The sequence below is a fragment of the Lichenostomus cassidix genome, chromosome 2 (genome assembly GCF_008360975.1).
Source record: "Lichenostomus cassidix isolate B80296 chromosome 2, HeHo_3.0, whole genome shotgun sequence".
NCBI lineage: Eukaryota > Metazoa > Chordata > Aves > Passeriformes > Meliphagidae > Lichenostomus > Lichenostomus cassidix.
In genome coordinates, this window is record NC_139482.1 from 143,132,842 (window position 1) to 143,150,295 (window position 17,454).

The 17,454-nt window shown below is 37.1% G+C and overlaps 1 protein-coding gene across 2 annotated transcripts in view; it reads right to left on the reverse strand.

Moving 5' to 3' along the window:
• Positions 1-17,454, reverse strand: part of ADCY8 (adenylate cyclase 8) — a 116,411-nt gene that overhangs the window by 49,283 nt on the left and 49,674 nt on the right. For both annotated transcript variants that reach the window (XM_085053582.1, XM_085053581.1), the window contains exon 5: positions 7,456-7,583. In XM_085053582.1, coding sequence (XP_084909708.1) covers positions 7,456-7,583 — 128 coding nt within the window. The remainder of the gene's footprint in view (positions 1-7,455; positions 7,584-17,454) is intronic.

Sequence of the window (17,454 nt, forward strand, 5' to 3'; positions counted from 1 at the left end):
AATTGTGTCTAGAGGAATAATTGAGCAAAAAGATTTTCATTGAAAAATACACTTGACAAGCGGACCTTAAGTTTAATAAAGTGTTTTAATAGCCTATATTTATGTAATATTTCTCTATACATATATAGACACACATGCTGTTTCACTAATTTAATTTCTATTTTACCAGTTTAATTTCTATTTTACCAACTGTCATGTCCTGTGATGGACAGCTGAAGTCTTCAGGTTTGTCGGGTTTGGAGGAGGCTGAGGTTTGACATTGCTGCTCTCTAACAGCTTCCTGAGGAAGGGAAGGGGAGAGGGAGGTGCTGAGCTCTTCTCTGTGGGATCCAGTGATAGGATGCTTGGGAATAACTCAAAACTACATCAGTGAAGGTTCAGCTGGAACATTAAGAAACATTTCTTTATCAAGGTAGTGGTCAAACAGTGAAACAGGCTCTTTGGACAGGTGATTGATGCTCCAAGCCCATGCTTAAGAAGCATTTGGACAATGATCTTAACATGTTTTGGCTTTTGGTGACCTTGAATTGGCAGGCAGTAGGACTAGATGGTCGCTGTAGGTCTCTTCCAACTGAAATAGCCCATTATTCTATTCTATTCTATTCTGAATTTTAAACACTGTAAATGGTGGCCTCATATTTGTATTTTGTATGAGAACTAACACACACAGCTATCACTGGAGAGACCAGGTACAAATGATGGTGCAGCTGAGCAATGTGTCCCTCTATTTCCAGAGTGCTCAATCAGGATTGCTGGATTTTAACTTTTCCTTTGTCATACAAATGTGCTGATGTCCTGAAAAGGCTTTGGCATACTCAATCAGCCACAGAGATCTTCTGCATTTGTCCAGAACCCCACATAGCTGTGCTGTCCACACCACCTCCTGCAGTGCACTGCAGACACCAGTAAAGATCGTATCCCCCCTACCTTATCTGTTGTCTTTCACAGTCTCCCAGCAACTCTTTATGTGCTGCTCAGGTGATATTTGATCCCAGCTTTTCATCAGCAGAGCGGATGCCTGCACCCTTTGGCTGAGGGACATTCTGTTTCTCCATCTGCTGCAGTGCTGGTGCACATGCAGAGCTCTGTCTTTCCATCCTCCTCTTACTTGTCATGCACAGCAATGTGATCTTATGTTGAAAAGTGCAGGAGGGGACCTCATTGCATGAAGTCACAGGCAGTCTGAGATATATTCAAACAACCCTGTCCATGGATCAAAGCACAAGGGTGATCTAGTCTCACTCAAATTATTTTATTATTTGCAATGCAAGACTGAGCAGAACTGTTAAGAACCTGTTGTGGAAATACAAGCCTTCAAAAAATTTTTGTTTTAAGATATTAAATTGAACAATGAACAAATGGTTTAATTTATTTACAAATTTCTTTGGGAAGACTGAAAAATGTAAAAGTGAGGTGATTTATTAGTATGAAAAAAGCCATGGAGTTATAATTATTCTTTTTTCTTTAAAATTGGGAGTGATGTGGGATGGAAAAGGTTTCTGAATTATGGAACTCAATTATAGTCAGATCAAACTCCCTATCAGCCAGACTACCACATACTTTAGGAAGTGTTTTTTATATACAGGTACAGGAAAAACAAAGCCTAAAAGAACTATGTTTGGATCACCTTCATCAATAGTGGCAGTTCTAACTTATTCAGAACAAATTTTCTCACAAATAATAGCATATACTAGAAGAAAACTGTTGAGATAAAAAATTGAGTCCATTTTGCATAAGCTAAGCTGTTCAACATCTTTTAATTCTTCTCTCCTGTAAATTTATTCAACTGTCAGTGACACTTCTAATTAAAAAAATTTTCTCCAGCTACTTTACAGGCTCTCTGCAGATAAGTTAACAAAGTGCATGCACGAAGATGCATTATTGATGATCTATAAAGCAGCCCTGTTTACCCCACAAGTGCTTTGATATCTTATCCAGGATGAGGTAACTGTGACTGATGCTATTCTTGCCATTCATCTCATTTCAATCTAGCCAGGGAAAAAAAATTCAATGATTTTAATTGGATCTTGGTGTTTCCATCTGGTCAGCATTCTTTAATGGGTATTTGATTTTTGTGGTGTTAATCAGAGCCTTTCCTATTTGCATGAAGAACGTGAGCTAAAAGTCAGAAATTTGCTTTTTAATCTTTTCTGTAGCTGTCAAAAATCTGAATGTTCTGGAATTCACACCTTGCAGATTGAGAGTGACACACTGGCTACTTCTGTGCTGACCAGTTCAACAGTGCAAGGTTCTGTGCATGCTTCAAGATACTTAACCCCAGAAAGTTTTTTCATTCTCCTCAAGCCCTCTCACAACCTGTTTCCAGGTTCAACAGTTTGCATGTGATGAAGGCTATTTCCAGTAGGTAATTTGTATGCAACTAACTGGTTTTGGAAGCAAAAAGCCTTCAGAAGAATGGAGCTGGCCAGTCTGTTCCACTTTTTCCTAGTTACAGCTAAGGTTGTTAGTTACAGCTCAGCTGAGCCAGCTGGGATGGGGCAAGAACAAGATCCCTGTGGTGCCACTGAGCACCCAGACCCAGAGCCCTTACTGATTTAGTGTCTTCATGCACCAGCAGAGACTGGAAACTGCCCACAGAGCCCTGGATACGCTTGGGCTGCAGCAAAATGAGGTGACTTTATGGTTTGGTGCTCTTCAAACTTGGTTTTGGAGGTGTGGTTTTTTTAATTTTTTCCTGTGTATTTGCATACCAGGTAAATTTATTTATTAATTAACTTAATTGAACTCTGGGGCTGTTCAATTTACCCATCAAGACATGGTCATTATCATCCTCATGCAAATGTAATAGGAAAGTCTATGTATTCTGTTTGAAGTAAATAAGGGTCTTAGCTGACTCTGCTGTGAGCACAAGGATGAACTGGTGATGTCCTGGTGTCCCCTCCAAACTGAACCTTCCTATGATCATAAGGTTCAGTTACATAGAAAATATTTTGGTTGTACTCAGCAGAACTATGGAATTTTCCTAAAGGAATGCAAATGCTTTTTGGTGCTGACACGAGAGAATAGCAGATGAAGTGAAGTAAGTGATCTTTTCAGGGTGACTGTGGGAACTGTGTCTTGCTTGTGAAGGAGATATCCATTATTTAAAAAAAGCTAAGTAAGAGGATACACTAAACTCCTGAGCAGTTTGAATGGTACAGCACAGGTAATGTGACTTAAGGGATATAACCCTTCATAGATGAACTTTACACAGGAAGAATTTACAATTTAATGTAAATATTATCCCAAGGAATCAGTTTAAATAGCACCAGGATGAATTTACCTTGGAGTTAGAACTGGAATCTAATGTTAGCAGAAATTCGTATCTGGAGAAGTTTCATTTTGTCAGACCTCTTACTAGGTGCACTTGCTCTGCATTCAGACAGGTTCTATAGCTACCATGGACAGAGTTAATACTGCTGCATTCCTGTTTCTTATGTCAATCTGCTCTGAGAGGAAAATAATATAACACAAAGGACCACACACAATATTATTAGAAGTCTGCTTTTTCATTTGAAAATTATGATATAAAAATCTATATAATGATATATACATATATACTCCTATGCCATTTTTCCAATACGGCCTTGATTATGTTTGGTGGTGCATTAAAAGGAAAGAAGTCTCAGAAGTACATGCACCCATTCATCTCCTGGTTTAGTTCATATCATTGTCCAACAGTAAAACCAAGGAAAGACAAACTGTCCTGATGCTCTGTCCACCCACAGTCAGTGGCTGAAAGGGACATGTGCAGGTGACAATATGATCAAGTCTCAGTGTGAAACTTATTCAATCTGAGAACCGTACAAAAAGTGCTGCTGAACTTGTGAATATGTTGTGATATCCCTTTCCACCACCATATAGAAATGAAGGTAAACATTAGTTTTTGGGTTTGTGACTACGTCCTCTCTTCTGTGAAACAGAGCTCACTGCATCATAAGCAGAGCCCTGTACATTACAGAAGAAATAATCTGTGGAAGGAATCCAGAACTGGATCAATGACATTATTATATAATTACATAACTACATAATTTGTTAATAATGGAATATGAAAAAAATTCCCGGCCCTTTTATTATCTGAGTAACTTCTTTAACAAGTATTAATCACTTCATGATTTTTGTTAATACTCAACAGATGAAGTTAAAAGCAGCTTTTTCATGCTAAAAGCAGGAAACCTGCCAGGGCAATCAGTCATCTGAAATAGTTGTGGTGTATTGTATTTTTGGTTGTGGGTTTTCTTTGGGTTTTTTTTTAGTGTTCCTTTTTTTCCCTCTCTCTTGAATTTGTCTTAATATTAGTACTTAATTACAGACTCTTAATGAAGACAAGCTGTTATCTAATTTCTGGAGTTTAGCCTATATTGTATGCTGGGACCATCTATTCTGTCATAATAATTACTGTTTCAGACAGTATTTTAGTGGGAAATGATCCAACATATGAAACTATTTGGGAGTCCTTGATTTACCAGACAAATAGACCAATACAAAGCTTTGTTTGAATTTCCACTGCTCCATATTGTGGCATTTCCGTCATTACACCATGACAGCGAGTCCTTGAGGAGCTGAGTGTCACAATGTCCCTTCCCCTCTCCTCCCACTCACAAAGATTTAGGCCTAAGGACATTTGAGAAGGTGATGTTATCCTTGACACCCACTTAGCTTGGATGATAACTGTTAAAATGAAATATTATAATCTGATGACTTTACATTCCACTAATATCCCATTTCCATCAACAATCACTACAGGCAGACATTAATACAGTAAAGTTCAACACAATGAGAGTTATACTGCATGTGAAAAGATATGAAAACCAGATGAATAAAAGAACTCCTCATGAAGAGCTTGCCCTTTTTACTTTAATTCACATTTCCAGCTGCAGCTAAACAGAATTTGCAGGTCCTTGGGTTTTGCAACACAGATGGAGTTAGGATTTTTGCTCATGTTCAAATGTGGTGGAGAAAAACTGCCTTACTTTGGAGCAAATATCAGACTCCATGGAACCTTTCTGTGATTAAAAGTTGCCCATCAATTGTTCTCAACAGTTAAGGGAGCAAAGAACAAGACAGATTGGAATAATAATAACAGTGTTTCTTTTAAAAGATTTTTAACAAGGCATGGTGATGCAAAAAAAAAAAAGAAAAATAAAAAAGAAATTGGAAACAAAACCATGATCTTTCTGGGATTATTTTGTTGAGTTCTGAAAAGTTCCTTTCATCTGCAAAAAGAGAAGTGGAGCTGCAAGACTCAAGTCTAGATCCTTGGTACATGAGCTTAAAATCAAGCTGTAGAGTCTAAATTAACAATAGATTAACATTATATCTGTATGGTTATGAGCTGTATGAAAACACTTAGAACTCCCTTGTGAGACAATCTGTCCATGTAGATTTCTTTTACCTGTTGTGTAATGAATGGATTTGACATTCTTGTTCTATTCCCTTTGACCATGCAGTCATCAAGGAAACAGAATGAGTATTCAGCAATGATACCCTGAGGTCACAGGGGATTTTTGGGGTGCTGCCTCACCAGAAGTGTTAATACTGCTTGGTGCAACATTACCAACCACCAATGGAGAGAAATGTTTGTCTGTACAACTTCAATGCATCTGAATGTTGGTTTCTCACACCTTGGATCATCTCCCTGTGTAGTTTAGACATATAAAAAATTTATTTCCTGAAATCTTCAAATGAAGAAAAATTTTTTCTAATTATCAAAATGCCATTTCCAGAAGGTTTTAAATATAGTAAAATTCTGTGGGGACCAATATAATAAAAAACTCACTTTCCTAAACAGTTTTTTTTTTTTTAATCTTAACTGTGGAGATATCTACTTCTTTAATTCTAATTAGTAGACTGTAGATAACTCCAAATTCTCTCAAAAATGTGGTCCTCCCTGTGAACTGTATAAATATTAAGATAAGCAACATAAGGCTCCTATGAACAGGCTCTGAACAGAAAAGCCTGGAGCAAGAATCATCTTCATTGCCTAGTTAGAAAATCAGATATTGAGATTATCAAATAAATTGGAGTAATCTGAACTGAATTAGTCTGCAATAGATGACCCAAGTCCTGATGGACTTTGGTGTCACAGCTCCTACTGACTACAGATATCATTTAAGATACTTAAAATAGGGCACCATTTCTACTGGATTACTGCCTCCAAGACCCTGCTCATAGAAGGGCATGGGGTTTTACAGACTTCCACACGTGAGATGTGGAGAGAAATTTACTATCTTAGAAGAAAAAGGATTTACAATGGGCTGGCTGCAGGTGGTGTTGCCAAGGAAATGCAAAAGATTTGATGTGTGTGTCCAAGAAATTTTAACAATGCTGGTAGATTTTTTTTTCTCTGTGTTCTCTAATTCATGTTTCACTGTGGGGATTGCAGAAGCAAAATATTGATTACTTCGTGCAACATTTAGCCTGTGATAATTGAATCCAGCCTTCTTAGATATCATTGTTGCATAATCATTATTCAGTTACATTTTCCATTAATTAATTTTAGTCAAATTCTTTCTCTATTAAGAGCTCAGTAATGCAGCTGCAGTATGCATTAACTGTCTGATGCATGTCATGAGACAGATCCAGATAAAAGGGGCAAAGTGGTCTGGAAAAGAAGCAGACAAAGAGTTTGGATATCAAAATATCCAGGGAAAGAGGAGATTGCTTGTGTCAAGCAACACTATTTTAGGGAAGATAGCAACAGAAGGAGGATTTGGATATGAGAAACTCAGTAATTTTTTATTGATATGTAAGTAAAAACCCATAAGGATCAAAATTATGGAGAAAACCTCTCTTGGAACATTAGATATCAGCCAGACCCATGGTGACTTGTTGGGCAAGCTCTACCCATAGGCTCCTGAAACATGATTATTATTAATTGTAATTGAATTAAAATACAATAATCTATCAGCAACATAATTATATTTACATGATGGGAAGACATATCTTTATTAAAACACTTCCAGTGCTTGTGGATTTAAGCAACAACCTAATTTAGCAGGTAAAATTTGCTCATTCGGCAAACCTCAGTACGTATGAGTTCGTCTATGAGCTAGTTTCCAAGGGAAAGGATAGCCAAAGCTGTTTATTTTGTGTTTATATTGTTATTTAATTTTATTAAAGGGATTATAGGAAGCAATTCAGATGCCTCCTTTTCAGTCTCCTCTTGAAAATGACAAAGCACAAAGTGAGAGCTGCCAAGAACTGTGAAAACTCTCGGTTGCACACACAGCTATTGCTATTGTGTTACATCTCTGAAGTAGCACAGGTTAATAAAATAATTTTAGTAACTGTTCCCATGCATTACATGGATCAAAAGAAGTCCTGTCCTTTTCACAGGGATAATTCAGAGATTTCTGAACCAACATAGGAATTACTTGTCTAGTAATAACATTCTCAGGTAAGACGTTCAGGACACTGGCAGAAACAATGAATCGGGGGGAAAAAAAGCATTACCTGATAGTTTTGATCATGCTGAGCCCCATTTCAACACAGCAGTGTGCATGGTCCTGGCGAGGTTCTGGGAGCCCTGACACACAGTAGTAACAATCCCCCAGGATCTTTATTCTGAGGCAATGATGTTCCTATGCACAAATGTATCAAAGAAAAAGAAAATATTTGCATTATTTTTTTCATAATTTTAAGGTGAGGGTTACTGTAAAAATTGCTATAACAAAAAACCCCAACCAAAACTCCACCTTGTTTCTGGATGTTTCCTGCTTGTCATTACTAGAGTTTGATTTATATAACTTTTGAAATAAAGTACCTTTACATTTCCAGCATAAAAGGGTATGGCATTTTTCTTTTATTCAAACCAGAGACATCCTTGCTGATGGGGAGAAAGGTTTCCTCAGAGTTAGGTGGAACATAGGCCAAGGACTCAGAAACACCAGCTGAGATAATGAATAACCCATTTTAGACTATGTTCCTCCAGGGCATCATTTCCTGTCCTCCTTTGGCACTGGAAATGAATGAAAAACCTCTTTCCTCCCAGTGATAACCCCTTCCCACCTAAGGTTTCCGCAGTCACACTCGAGTATTCCCAACAGCTATAGGAACTGATCAAGTATCTGCATGTCAAGGATGTCATGCTGTGGAGAAATGATGTTTCTTTGGCATCCAGCTACACACATCCTTTACCTTGAGAGCAAACAGCAAATTTAATTTCTAAAATATGTATTAACAGTATCATTGCATACTGAAACAGAATATTGTTGTGTAATTTGATCATTATTTTAGAAGATCCTTTTCTAGTGAGCAGAAATACCTGAGTTGCTGAAACTTTTGCGGTTCCCAGACCAGCACGTGAGACCAAGATTACCGCTAAATTTGCCCAATGTATTCTGCTGGTTGGGCCCTCACAGGAGGCAGTCAATGCCCAGGAACAGAGAACACTACAAGTTATGCCAAGGAAATACTGAGTGTAGCATCAATAATCAAGCAGTAAAGGCTCCAGTAACAGAACATTAAAAAGAAAAATTTAAGTAGGATCTAAGAGCAAATGTGAATGCTGGCTCCCCCAGGAATGGAGTATGGGTCCCATTCAAAGTTTTGCTTAGGAAGAATGAAGCTTTGTAGTCAACCTCAGATGAGTCTTTCACAATCCTGGCACAGGGAACTTACACACTTGAACCCAAAGCTTTTTGTGAAGTCAGCTGAAGCCTTAAGCATGCCAGCGAGGGTAAAATCTGCTCTGGGCACGTGGCCAAAGTAAGCTGATTCACCCTGAAATCTTCTTAAACCATCAGTAGGAACTGACTGTGTTTGAAGCTTTGTTTAAGTCTCCAGACAATACCAGTGCTGCCTTTCAGAGTGCAATGCCTTGTTATCCCAGTTCCGCACAAAATTCCAGACTGAAGTCAGGCTTCTAAAATGTCAAAATTCATATGTAACTCTTCTCTTTCCTCTATCCCTTCTTTTCAAACCCTCTGCAGACCCACACAAGAACACTGGGCATTTTTCATATGGCTCCAAATAATATTGTACATCCTAAAACCCTCCAAAACAATACATTTTTTTCACACAGTTCCTCCTTAATTGAAAGAATTAGAGATTTGATTTTACCACATTTTCCACATATTTTTTTACTATAGAGTGAAATGATGAAACATAAAAGTTAAATGACAAGTAGGTAGGACCCAATGGCATAAATCATTGCATGTCAAACAGTAAGTGGGCTTCCTTAAGCTTCTCTCTGTATTCCTCGTTTAGACAAAATGCAAAGTGATTAATATATAAACCAAAGATTTTAGAGTTCTTTAGGTTTCCTAAAGGTCCCATTCAATTGATTCTTACACGAAGTGATGTTTCTTTTTACATCTATAAAGTAAAAGGATAGGTTATAATGTCATATTTGTTTGACTGAGGTGGAATAAATCAAAAGGCAGCACTTTAACTCTATTCAGAGCCACTACAAGTGCTTTACAAATAATAATTTCATAGTAGAATAGAAGGGGGGAAAAGGGAAGACCAGTCAATTTCTAGGAAACAAAGAAAGAAAAAATGGAAGAAAGGAAAGAAGAAAGAAAGATATAGCTCAAGTATTATTATATTTTAGCTTTTTAATTACATTTTTATCATCAACATTTATTATACCTATCTGATATGAGAATAAGAATTTTATGAGAATAAGAATTTTAATGCAGGAGAAGACTGCTAATGAGGGCCTGATATATGCAAATGTGAGTGCATGTGTGTGACACAAGAAATCCATTCAACTACACATGAATGTATTCCTTTTCTTGTCATGTTATGTCACCTGATTCCTTTGCCAAAGCTCAGGAAGTCATCGACGGAGTGCGAGATCCAAACGGAGATGACTGTGTTAGGTGTCCCATGCCAGCTAACAGTGGAGTTTGCCATTGCAGCCCAGGGAGGGACAGGCAGTGCAGTCAGGGAAGCCTGGAGACAAATTCAGCTCACAGCTAAAGCAGTTGGCTGGGCTTCAGTTCAGCTGTCTGTACCTAAACTCACCATGGATCTGTGAGACACCTGGGAATGTGAAACACCCACACAGGACTAACAAACATGACATAAGATTTATGTCCTGTGAAACATTGCAGGGGTCAGGCAAGGTGTCTCTACTGGCACAAGAAGTCACAGGGAGAATTTAAATGACTCCTTGTCCTCCTATTTTTTTTTTCCTCTTAACCAAATTATTATGACTGTTAAATGTGACCTGTGTTACAACCTGATGATCTTGCTTTTACATTTTTTATTCTTCCCTAATTATTCCCATCATACTCATTTCAAAAATAAACTGTGGGCTTTTTATCACTGGAAATATTTCATCTAGAGGAAGATAATTCAACTACTCTCAGGAAGGACAGAGGGGTAATGCTATCTGCCTTTGGCAGAAGAAAACTGCCTGGTCTCATGAGATTCTCTCAGATAACTTGGTAGTTTAATCACATCTACCATTTAGACTTTTGTCAGACTGGTTGTATGAGAGCATTAAGGTTAGACTCATGGCTCATGCAGGCAGCCATGCTCCAGTTTTAAACTGGAGACTGAGTTTTCTGAGGGCCTGCCCACTTTTCTGTCGTATAAAATAAAATTAGTAACAATCAAGATTTTCCTCACACTATAGAGCTCAAGCCCACTTCCTAAACTCATCTCACTGCAATGGTATCTAAGAGTGTCAAGTTGATACTAAATGAAAATGAATGAAAAATCTAAATATGCATGAAGAAACTGTAAAATGAGTAAATTATGTAAATAAGAGAAAATTGTCATACAGGAACTTTGATACAGGAAATATTTTTCACCACAGTGTTAAATCCTTGCACTGTTGTGAGGCTATTATCATCTCTTTAATTTATTCTATTTCTCTTCCCTTTTTCATATGCAATTTGAGAAGTTGTCCTTGGGCATGTAAATGACAGCTGATATTATACAGACATTCACATCAGTATCCATCAGCCTCACACTCCTTCCAATACTCATTCATTAATAACATTTATTGAAGGGATCAATTAAATTCTCAGCATGTCACAAATAGGGGCTCTTTTCTCCCCTTATATGCAGCTTTTCATTTGCTGCAAGTGGAAGATTAAGGGGCCTGATTCTGCCAAGATCAATTTAAATCAGATTTTTTGCCTGGGGATATCGAGCAGACTCAAACGCTCAACTATTTTTAATAATAATTCTAGATTAATTCAGTGGCAATTGATAAGAAACCTTTTTCCAATTCACCTAAATCTAGAGAAAAAGAAAATATGCAGATTTTTCATAAATAATTACCTCATATGTGGTGAATGATTTATGTTTGAGCTTATTAAATATACCCCTAGTGACTGGAAAGGAAGCAAAGCAAATTGGCATAAGGTGGAGTTGCAGAAATGAGTTGCGCAAATACCAAGGTACTGAAAGACACAGTCAGAGACTTCATTAATATTTCTTGTTTCCTTGGGCTAAATTTCTGACAAGGGGAAAAAAGTGATTGTGTTTTATAAGCTATGCCACTTTTTCAATTTTGCCTGTGGCGAATTAATCATTTCACCTAGTTTTGAAGGGAACCCCATAGGCTAGTGAACAGCCCACAGAAAAGTCCAAATTTTTTGCAATTTTTCTAATTTCAAGCTAAAAGTTTAGAACATTGTGGATGAAAAATCACTGTGGCTGAGCTACAGAACTCAGAGAAGTCATACACATAAGTCTTCCTTTAAAAGGCTGCTGGAGTGGGAGGAGGCAGGGATTTGGCCTTTGTGTACAATAGCTCAGTTCCTGAAACATTTGCCAAAGGTAGAGGAAACCTGGATAAAAGGCCTTTCTCAGCATGAATGGGGTCTAGGCCAAAGCTCTTAATCAGCAGTCTGTTTGGGGTGGGTTGGAGAGAGAGGTCCATCCAAGTTCCTTCTATTGCAGCTCTGTCACTTTGGAAAACAGAGCTGGGACCTTGAGAGAGCCAGATGGAGGGGAGTTCTCAAGCCTGGTCATGTAGGTAAAAAGGAGGAGCAGATATGGGACCCAGTTACAAGGATTGTTTCTATTTTCTCAGCACATAAAGGGGAAAATATGGCAGTCTTTCATTTGCCTGAACTAGGGAATGCATAATTATGGCCCTATATTAAACACTTTCTACATATTTTTACACACCCTGTGAGGAATGGTTTTTTCCTTTAGAATAAGCTATCATGGGGTAGCTAGAATTTCTCTGTGCTGCCAGAAAACATGGGTTTGGGGTTTCTTATGCTGCAGAGGGAATTGAGGCACAGTGGTGCATGAGTTTTATAACATATTATATCAACAACTTTGTTCCTTGGCATACTGACATACTGTAGAAGAAAAACTGCTATGACTGTTGTGTCTGGTGAGCAATTTGCCTTGCCAGCTTGTGCTAATTAGAAGATTATGTTTTAAGTGATTTCAGGGACAGAAATGCTCATAAGAAAGATTCAAGGTGTTTTTTCTAGCTAAGGCAGGAACAATTCTGCATGGAAATTCTGTCCCTTAGGAGTTTCTAGATCTTAACTGCTGCAAGTACATGGGACACTGGTCATCAATGTTAGAACATGAGCCAGCATGTGCCCAGGTGGCCAAGAAGGAGGATATAGCCAGGTGGGGTTGGTCTCTTTTCCTAAGTAACAAGAGACAGGACAAGAGGAAATGGCCTCAAGTTGCACCAGGGGAGATTTAGATTAGATATTAGGTAAAATTTCTTTATCTGAAGGGTTGTCAAGCACTGGAACAGGCTGCTTAGGAAAGTGGTTGAGTTTTCAACACTGAAAGTATTTAAAAGACGTGTGGGTGTGGGGCTTGGGGACATGGTTTAGTAGTGGGTCTGGAAGCATTAGGTAAATGGTTGAACTCAATAATCTTAGAGGTCTTTTCCAGCCTTAATTATGCTATGATTCTATGATTAAGGATGAGTAGGAGAATTCCCAAGAATATACTTGTGATGCCTAAATTTGATTCAAATACCAATTTAGTCACAAAGTGGGGCTTCTCTTTCTGGGGATTTGAATTTGAATAATTCTTAGTTTACGTATCACTGGGGAGTTTTAAAACTTAAATTTTATTTAATCTGTCATTTCCATCTGAATTTTTTGATAAAAAAGTCTTTATACTATCACTGCTCAAAGTGTTTTGTAGACTGGGGTTTTATTTGACTCCAGGTCTTTTGATAGGCTCTTTACTATCTGACAAACTGTAAGTGTAGGGAGAACATGGTTTAACAGGGTCGTTTATTCATTAGCATTAGAAAATTAATTATTGACACTGGTTAGGAGGAAAAACACTTTAGAAATAAGCATTGTAAAAAGAGCATTCACTCCATCCCTTTACTATAAATAACTTTTTTTTTAATGACATAAATATGATATATGCATACTCATAATCTAGTTACTTCTGCTTCTTGATACAGTACCCCAAACATACACACATGAAGAAATTCACACATGCCATATAGGTCTAAACAGGGGCTTTTAGGAAGTCTCTGGATTCCTGTGGGTTACATGCTTGAAGATAAATTCACAACAGAACAAGGCACTGCCACCTCAGAGCTGAAATATGGCCTGGATCAGTAAAACAGTGCAATGTCAGTGTCTTTATCAGGGAAACCAAAGGGTGTTCAACACCCTCCAGGCTTCCTCTCATGATACAACAGGTGCAGGTATTGTACTGGGGCTGTGGGGGATGTGTTCTTGTGGAGCCTGGGAGTCAGGTTGGTTTCCACCCCGGGAATGTCAGTCACAAGTAAGATTGGTAATAAACTGTTGGAGAAATTTTTGGCAGCTTGTCTACAACATCATGGGAGCCAATTTAACCAAGGTTACAGAAATAGATTACCTCTCTTCAAAAAAAAAAAAAAAACAAACAAATAAAAACTCATCAGTCCTTTAATAAGCTCCTTTGTTTAGGGATTTACTCTTTCCTCTTTGTCATATCTGAAACTGAATCTACAAAGAGTGTAGATGCATTTAGAAATATGATAATTTAAATCATAGTATTGGCTGACATCTAGCACCACAGAGAAGGCAGAGGAAAAACAAACATCAAAAATAACTATAATTTCACTAAAGCAGGACTTCTTTTAGGCTTAAGTATCTTACTGAATGTCATCTTATTTCCTTTCTCTCCTCAAAATTTCTGCCTAAGGAAAGTATTAATATTAATTAAGTTTCTGTTTAGGCCTCTCATTGGATAGATATATCAGGAAATATTTTCTTCAGTTCTGTTTTATGCCAACTTATTTTTCTTCCTTTGTAAATGTCACTTTTCTCTTTAATAACCATAAATCTTTTACAAATATCATGGAGTGATTAGAAATGAGAAGCAGCTGTACATAACATATTATTACATTTTTTCCTTAGTAGAAATATTGAGTTCTAATTTTTATTCAAAGTGTTATGTGGTAATGATACAAATATTATAATATTTTTGTTATTAATTATGTGCATCAACATATGCCATAATACTTGATGTAAACTAGTGAAGATTAAAAAAAAAACCCTCAGAGTTCTCATTACTTCTTTATTGCTTAATAAAGCTTAATAAGAGAAAAAAGAAACTAAGCAAAATTACATTTTTCAGCATGCCGTGAAAGTGTCTTCTTTAATATTGTATGATTTATATAAGATGTTAGAGCAGATCAAACAATCCTTTATATGAGATTATAAAGTAATACTTTTATTTAGAAGTAAATTAAGATTTATAAGGATTTTCCTTAAAAGAAACTGCCTCAAGCTTTCTGCAATTGACCTCCTTGCTTTGGTGGTAATTCTTAGCAAACTTCAAGAGCCTGAGTTACAGTGACTATTTTAAAGAGTTATGATAATTCTAGTCAAGCTGATTAAGAACCAGTTAAGTGATAAATCTGAAATATAGATGTGATTGTGTAATCCTCATTAGTGGAAGATCCTTCTAGGGAGGTCTCAAAAGGACTCCTTTTAAAAAGTTCTGTAAAGGATTTACAGGCAAGAGGGAAACGATTGCTAATAACATTCAGGAATAAGGCCAGCAAAATGAACCATTAGCATGCAGACATGGTGGTCACAACGTGACAACAAGAGCATAAAACCCCAAAATAATATTTTTCAGTTCAATGCTGTTATCACTGTATGTTCAGAAACATGATATTTGGACAATGATTGAGGAAAGAGAAAGCAGGAGGAATGGTCATGATCTGCTTCCACCACACCAATGGAGGTTAGTCCAGAAACATTGTTTTCAGTGTTTTAAAATAGATTCTCAAGAACTGGGGGTATTCCAAAAAAATAGTGTCCAAAACTATTTGAGGGAATAAATCTTACAGAGTAAAAACCTTGCAATGAGTTTGGTTTGTTGCTTTTATTGAAAGGAAACCTGAGAAGCACCTTGATGAAACACTCAGATGCATTCCCAGAGGAAGTTAGTGGCTCTTTTGTCTCAGAATGGTAAGTCTCAGCAAGAATCAATGGATGATTCAAAGTAAGAAAAACTCAAATGAGAAACAAGTAGTCCACAATCAACAGTGAGAGTGTTAAGGCACCAGAATATACTAAGAAGGCACACAAGTATTTAGACAAGACCAACTCTTGGTGCCTTCAGATGAAGACCAGGAATTTTTCCAAAAGATACACCTTTACAAGGTGTGAAAGCTCATACAATATCGGTTGGGTAGGTTGATAGGTCCATGTAATTCACATGGTCCTTAAAATTCAGGACCAGTCATTGCCCATTTCCAAAATCTTCCAAAGGCAAAGGTTAAGTTCAACACAAGATTCAGACCCTTTTATTTTATGCAGCTGGTCCCCTTCATAAGAGTCCAGTGAGGAATCTTGGTTTCCTATAAAGTGCAGAGGGAGAATTCATCTCCTTGATCTGAACAGAAACACCAAAATCCCTTCCAGGGAACCAAGAGAGGTTCCTCTGTGTTGGGCATCTCTGTTGTCAGGGCATCAGACAGGTATCATGACATCCAGGTCACAAACAAGGAACATGATCAAAATGGCTTTCTTTTTACTAAATTTTAATTAATCACAATCTTATTGCTCTAATCTTTGTAGTCAAATTGGTTCAAAATTTTCAGTTATCATTTAATTAAAAAAAAAATATGAAGGAAGTTGACTTCAGGATTAAGTGGCAGGTGAGGAAGGATTCACTGGATTAGACTTTTAATTGTAAATGCCTTCCTTGTTCCTAACTCCTTTATTGGATATAGTCTTTTGATACAAAATCACTATTGGTTAAATATGGCTTTTGGAATGATTACAAAATGTGGTTAATGATCATGAATGCTGTACAAAATTGAAATGCAAAGCAAGGCAATCAAGCATTTTATATACATAATCTTCCTAAAATATTTCTGTGACATACATGCATACATTTAATTTAATCAGTTAAGGTAGCTATTTTTGTCAAGCCATACAAAAGCAGACATTTCTCCTATAAGCTTTCTAAAAGACAGGACTGAGATAGTTCTGTTGCCTGGCTTGGTTTACAGTGTAGACCAGACCTGATGAGGATTTTTTGTTTGCAAAGCAAATATTGTAGGCTACATTTACTAATTTGCCAGTGCCCAGGCAATGGGTTATGGCATCACTCTGTACATGAGAAAACACATTGCTATTTGACATAAAAATAGCTGACTCAAAAGAAATTTGAATAATTATGGAGGTCTTGCCTTTCTTGACTTAATGTGTAAGCTGAGAGAAAAGCACAAGGGTCTTACTGATGCTGTGCAATACATGTTCAAATATCCCATAACCCTGATCCAGAAATATATAAAAGCCAGTGAGGGATGTAGATCTGTACATGAGACTAAGCCACTTTAGGTTTCCATTGTAGTAAATAGATAGTAAGGTCTATGATATTCAGAGTGCAATTAGTGTTTTCCTATCGTAGGTACCTACATTTGGTTGGATAAATGATAAGATGAACTCCATTAAATGTACTTCATTGCCTCCACTTAGAAGCCTTATTAGTCAGCTCAGATATTGACACCTAAAGATAGTCATATAATTAAATTTTGACCAAAGAAATATGAAAAAAAGAAATGCAAGCCTAGGAAAACTGAGCATGAGTTCTGCTTGTATTTTTGTGCTTTCCTTTTTTTCTGATCTGTGTTAACTAGGTAGCAACTAATTTTCCTGATGCAATAATTTCCTCTGCTGTGTTTAATTAATTTCATTGTTGAGTTAGATAGAATCAAGCCTAAAGAGTGTAAACCCCACTAGTAACTAACCATTGCGATGACTGTGGGAACTGATTAGATGACCTTAAATGAATATGTCATTTAACCTTCCTCAGTTCTCAGAAGAAAAGACAAAATAAAGCTATAAAGCTATGGTCTTCAAAAAAAAAAAAAAAAAAGTCCAGCAAAGATCAGAAATATGAAGCTTCCTTAGAAACTGTGGTAGGTGATCTGCTTTCATACCATTCTCTGTCCATCACTACAGAAGCCCAAATTTCTGATGACTACCTCAGCTTTCACTTGCTATCAGAACTCATCATCTTTCATAAAACGTTGTCAGT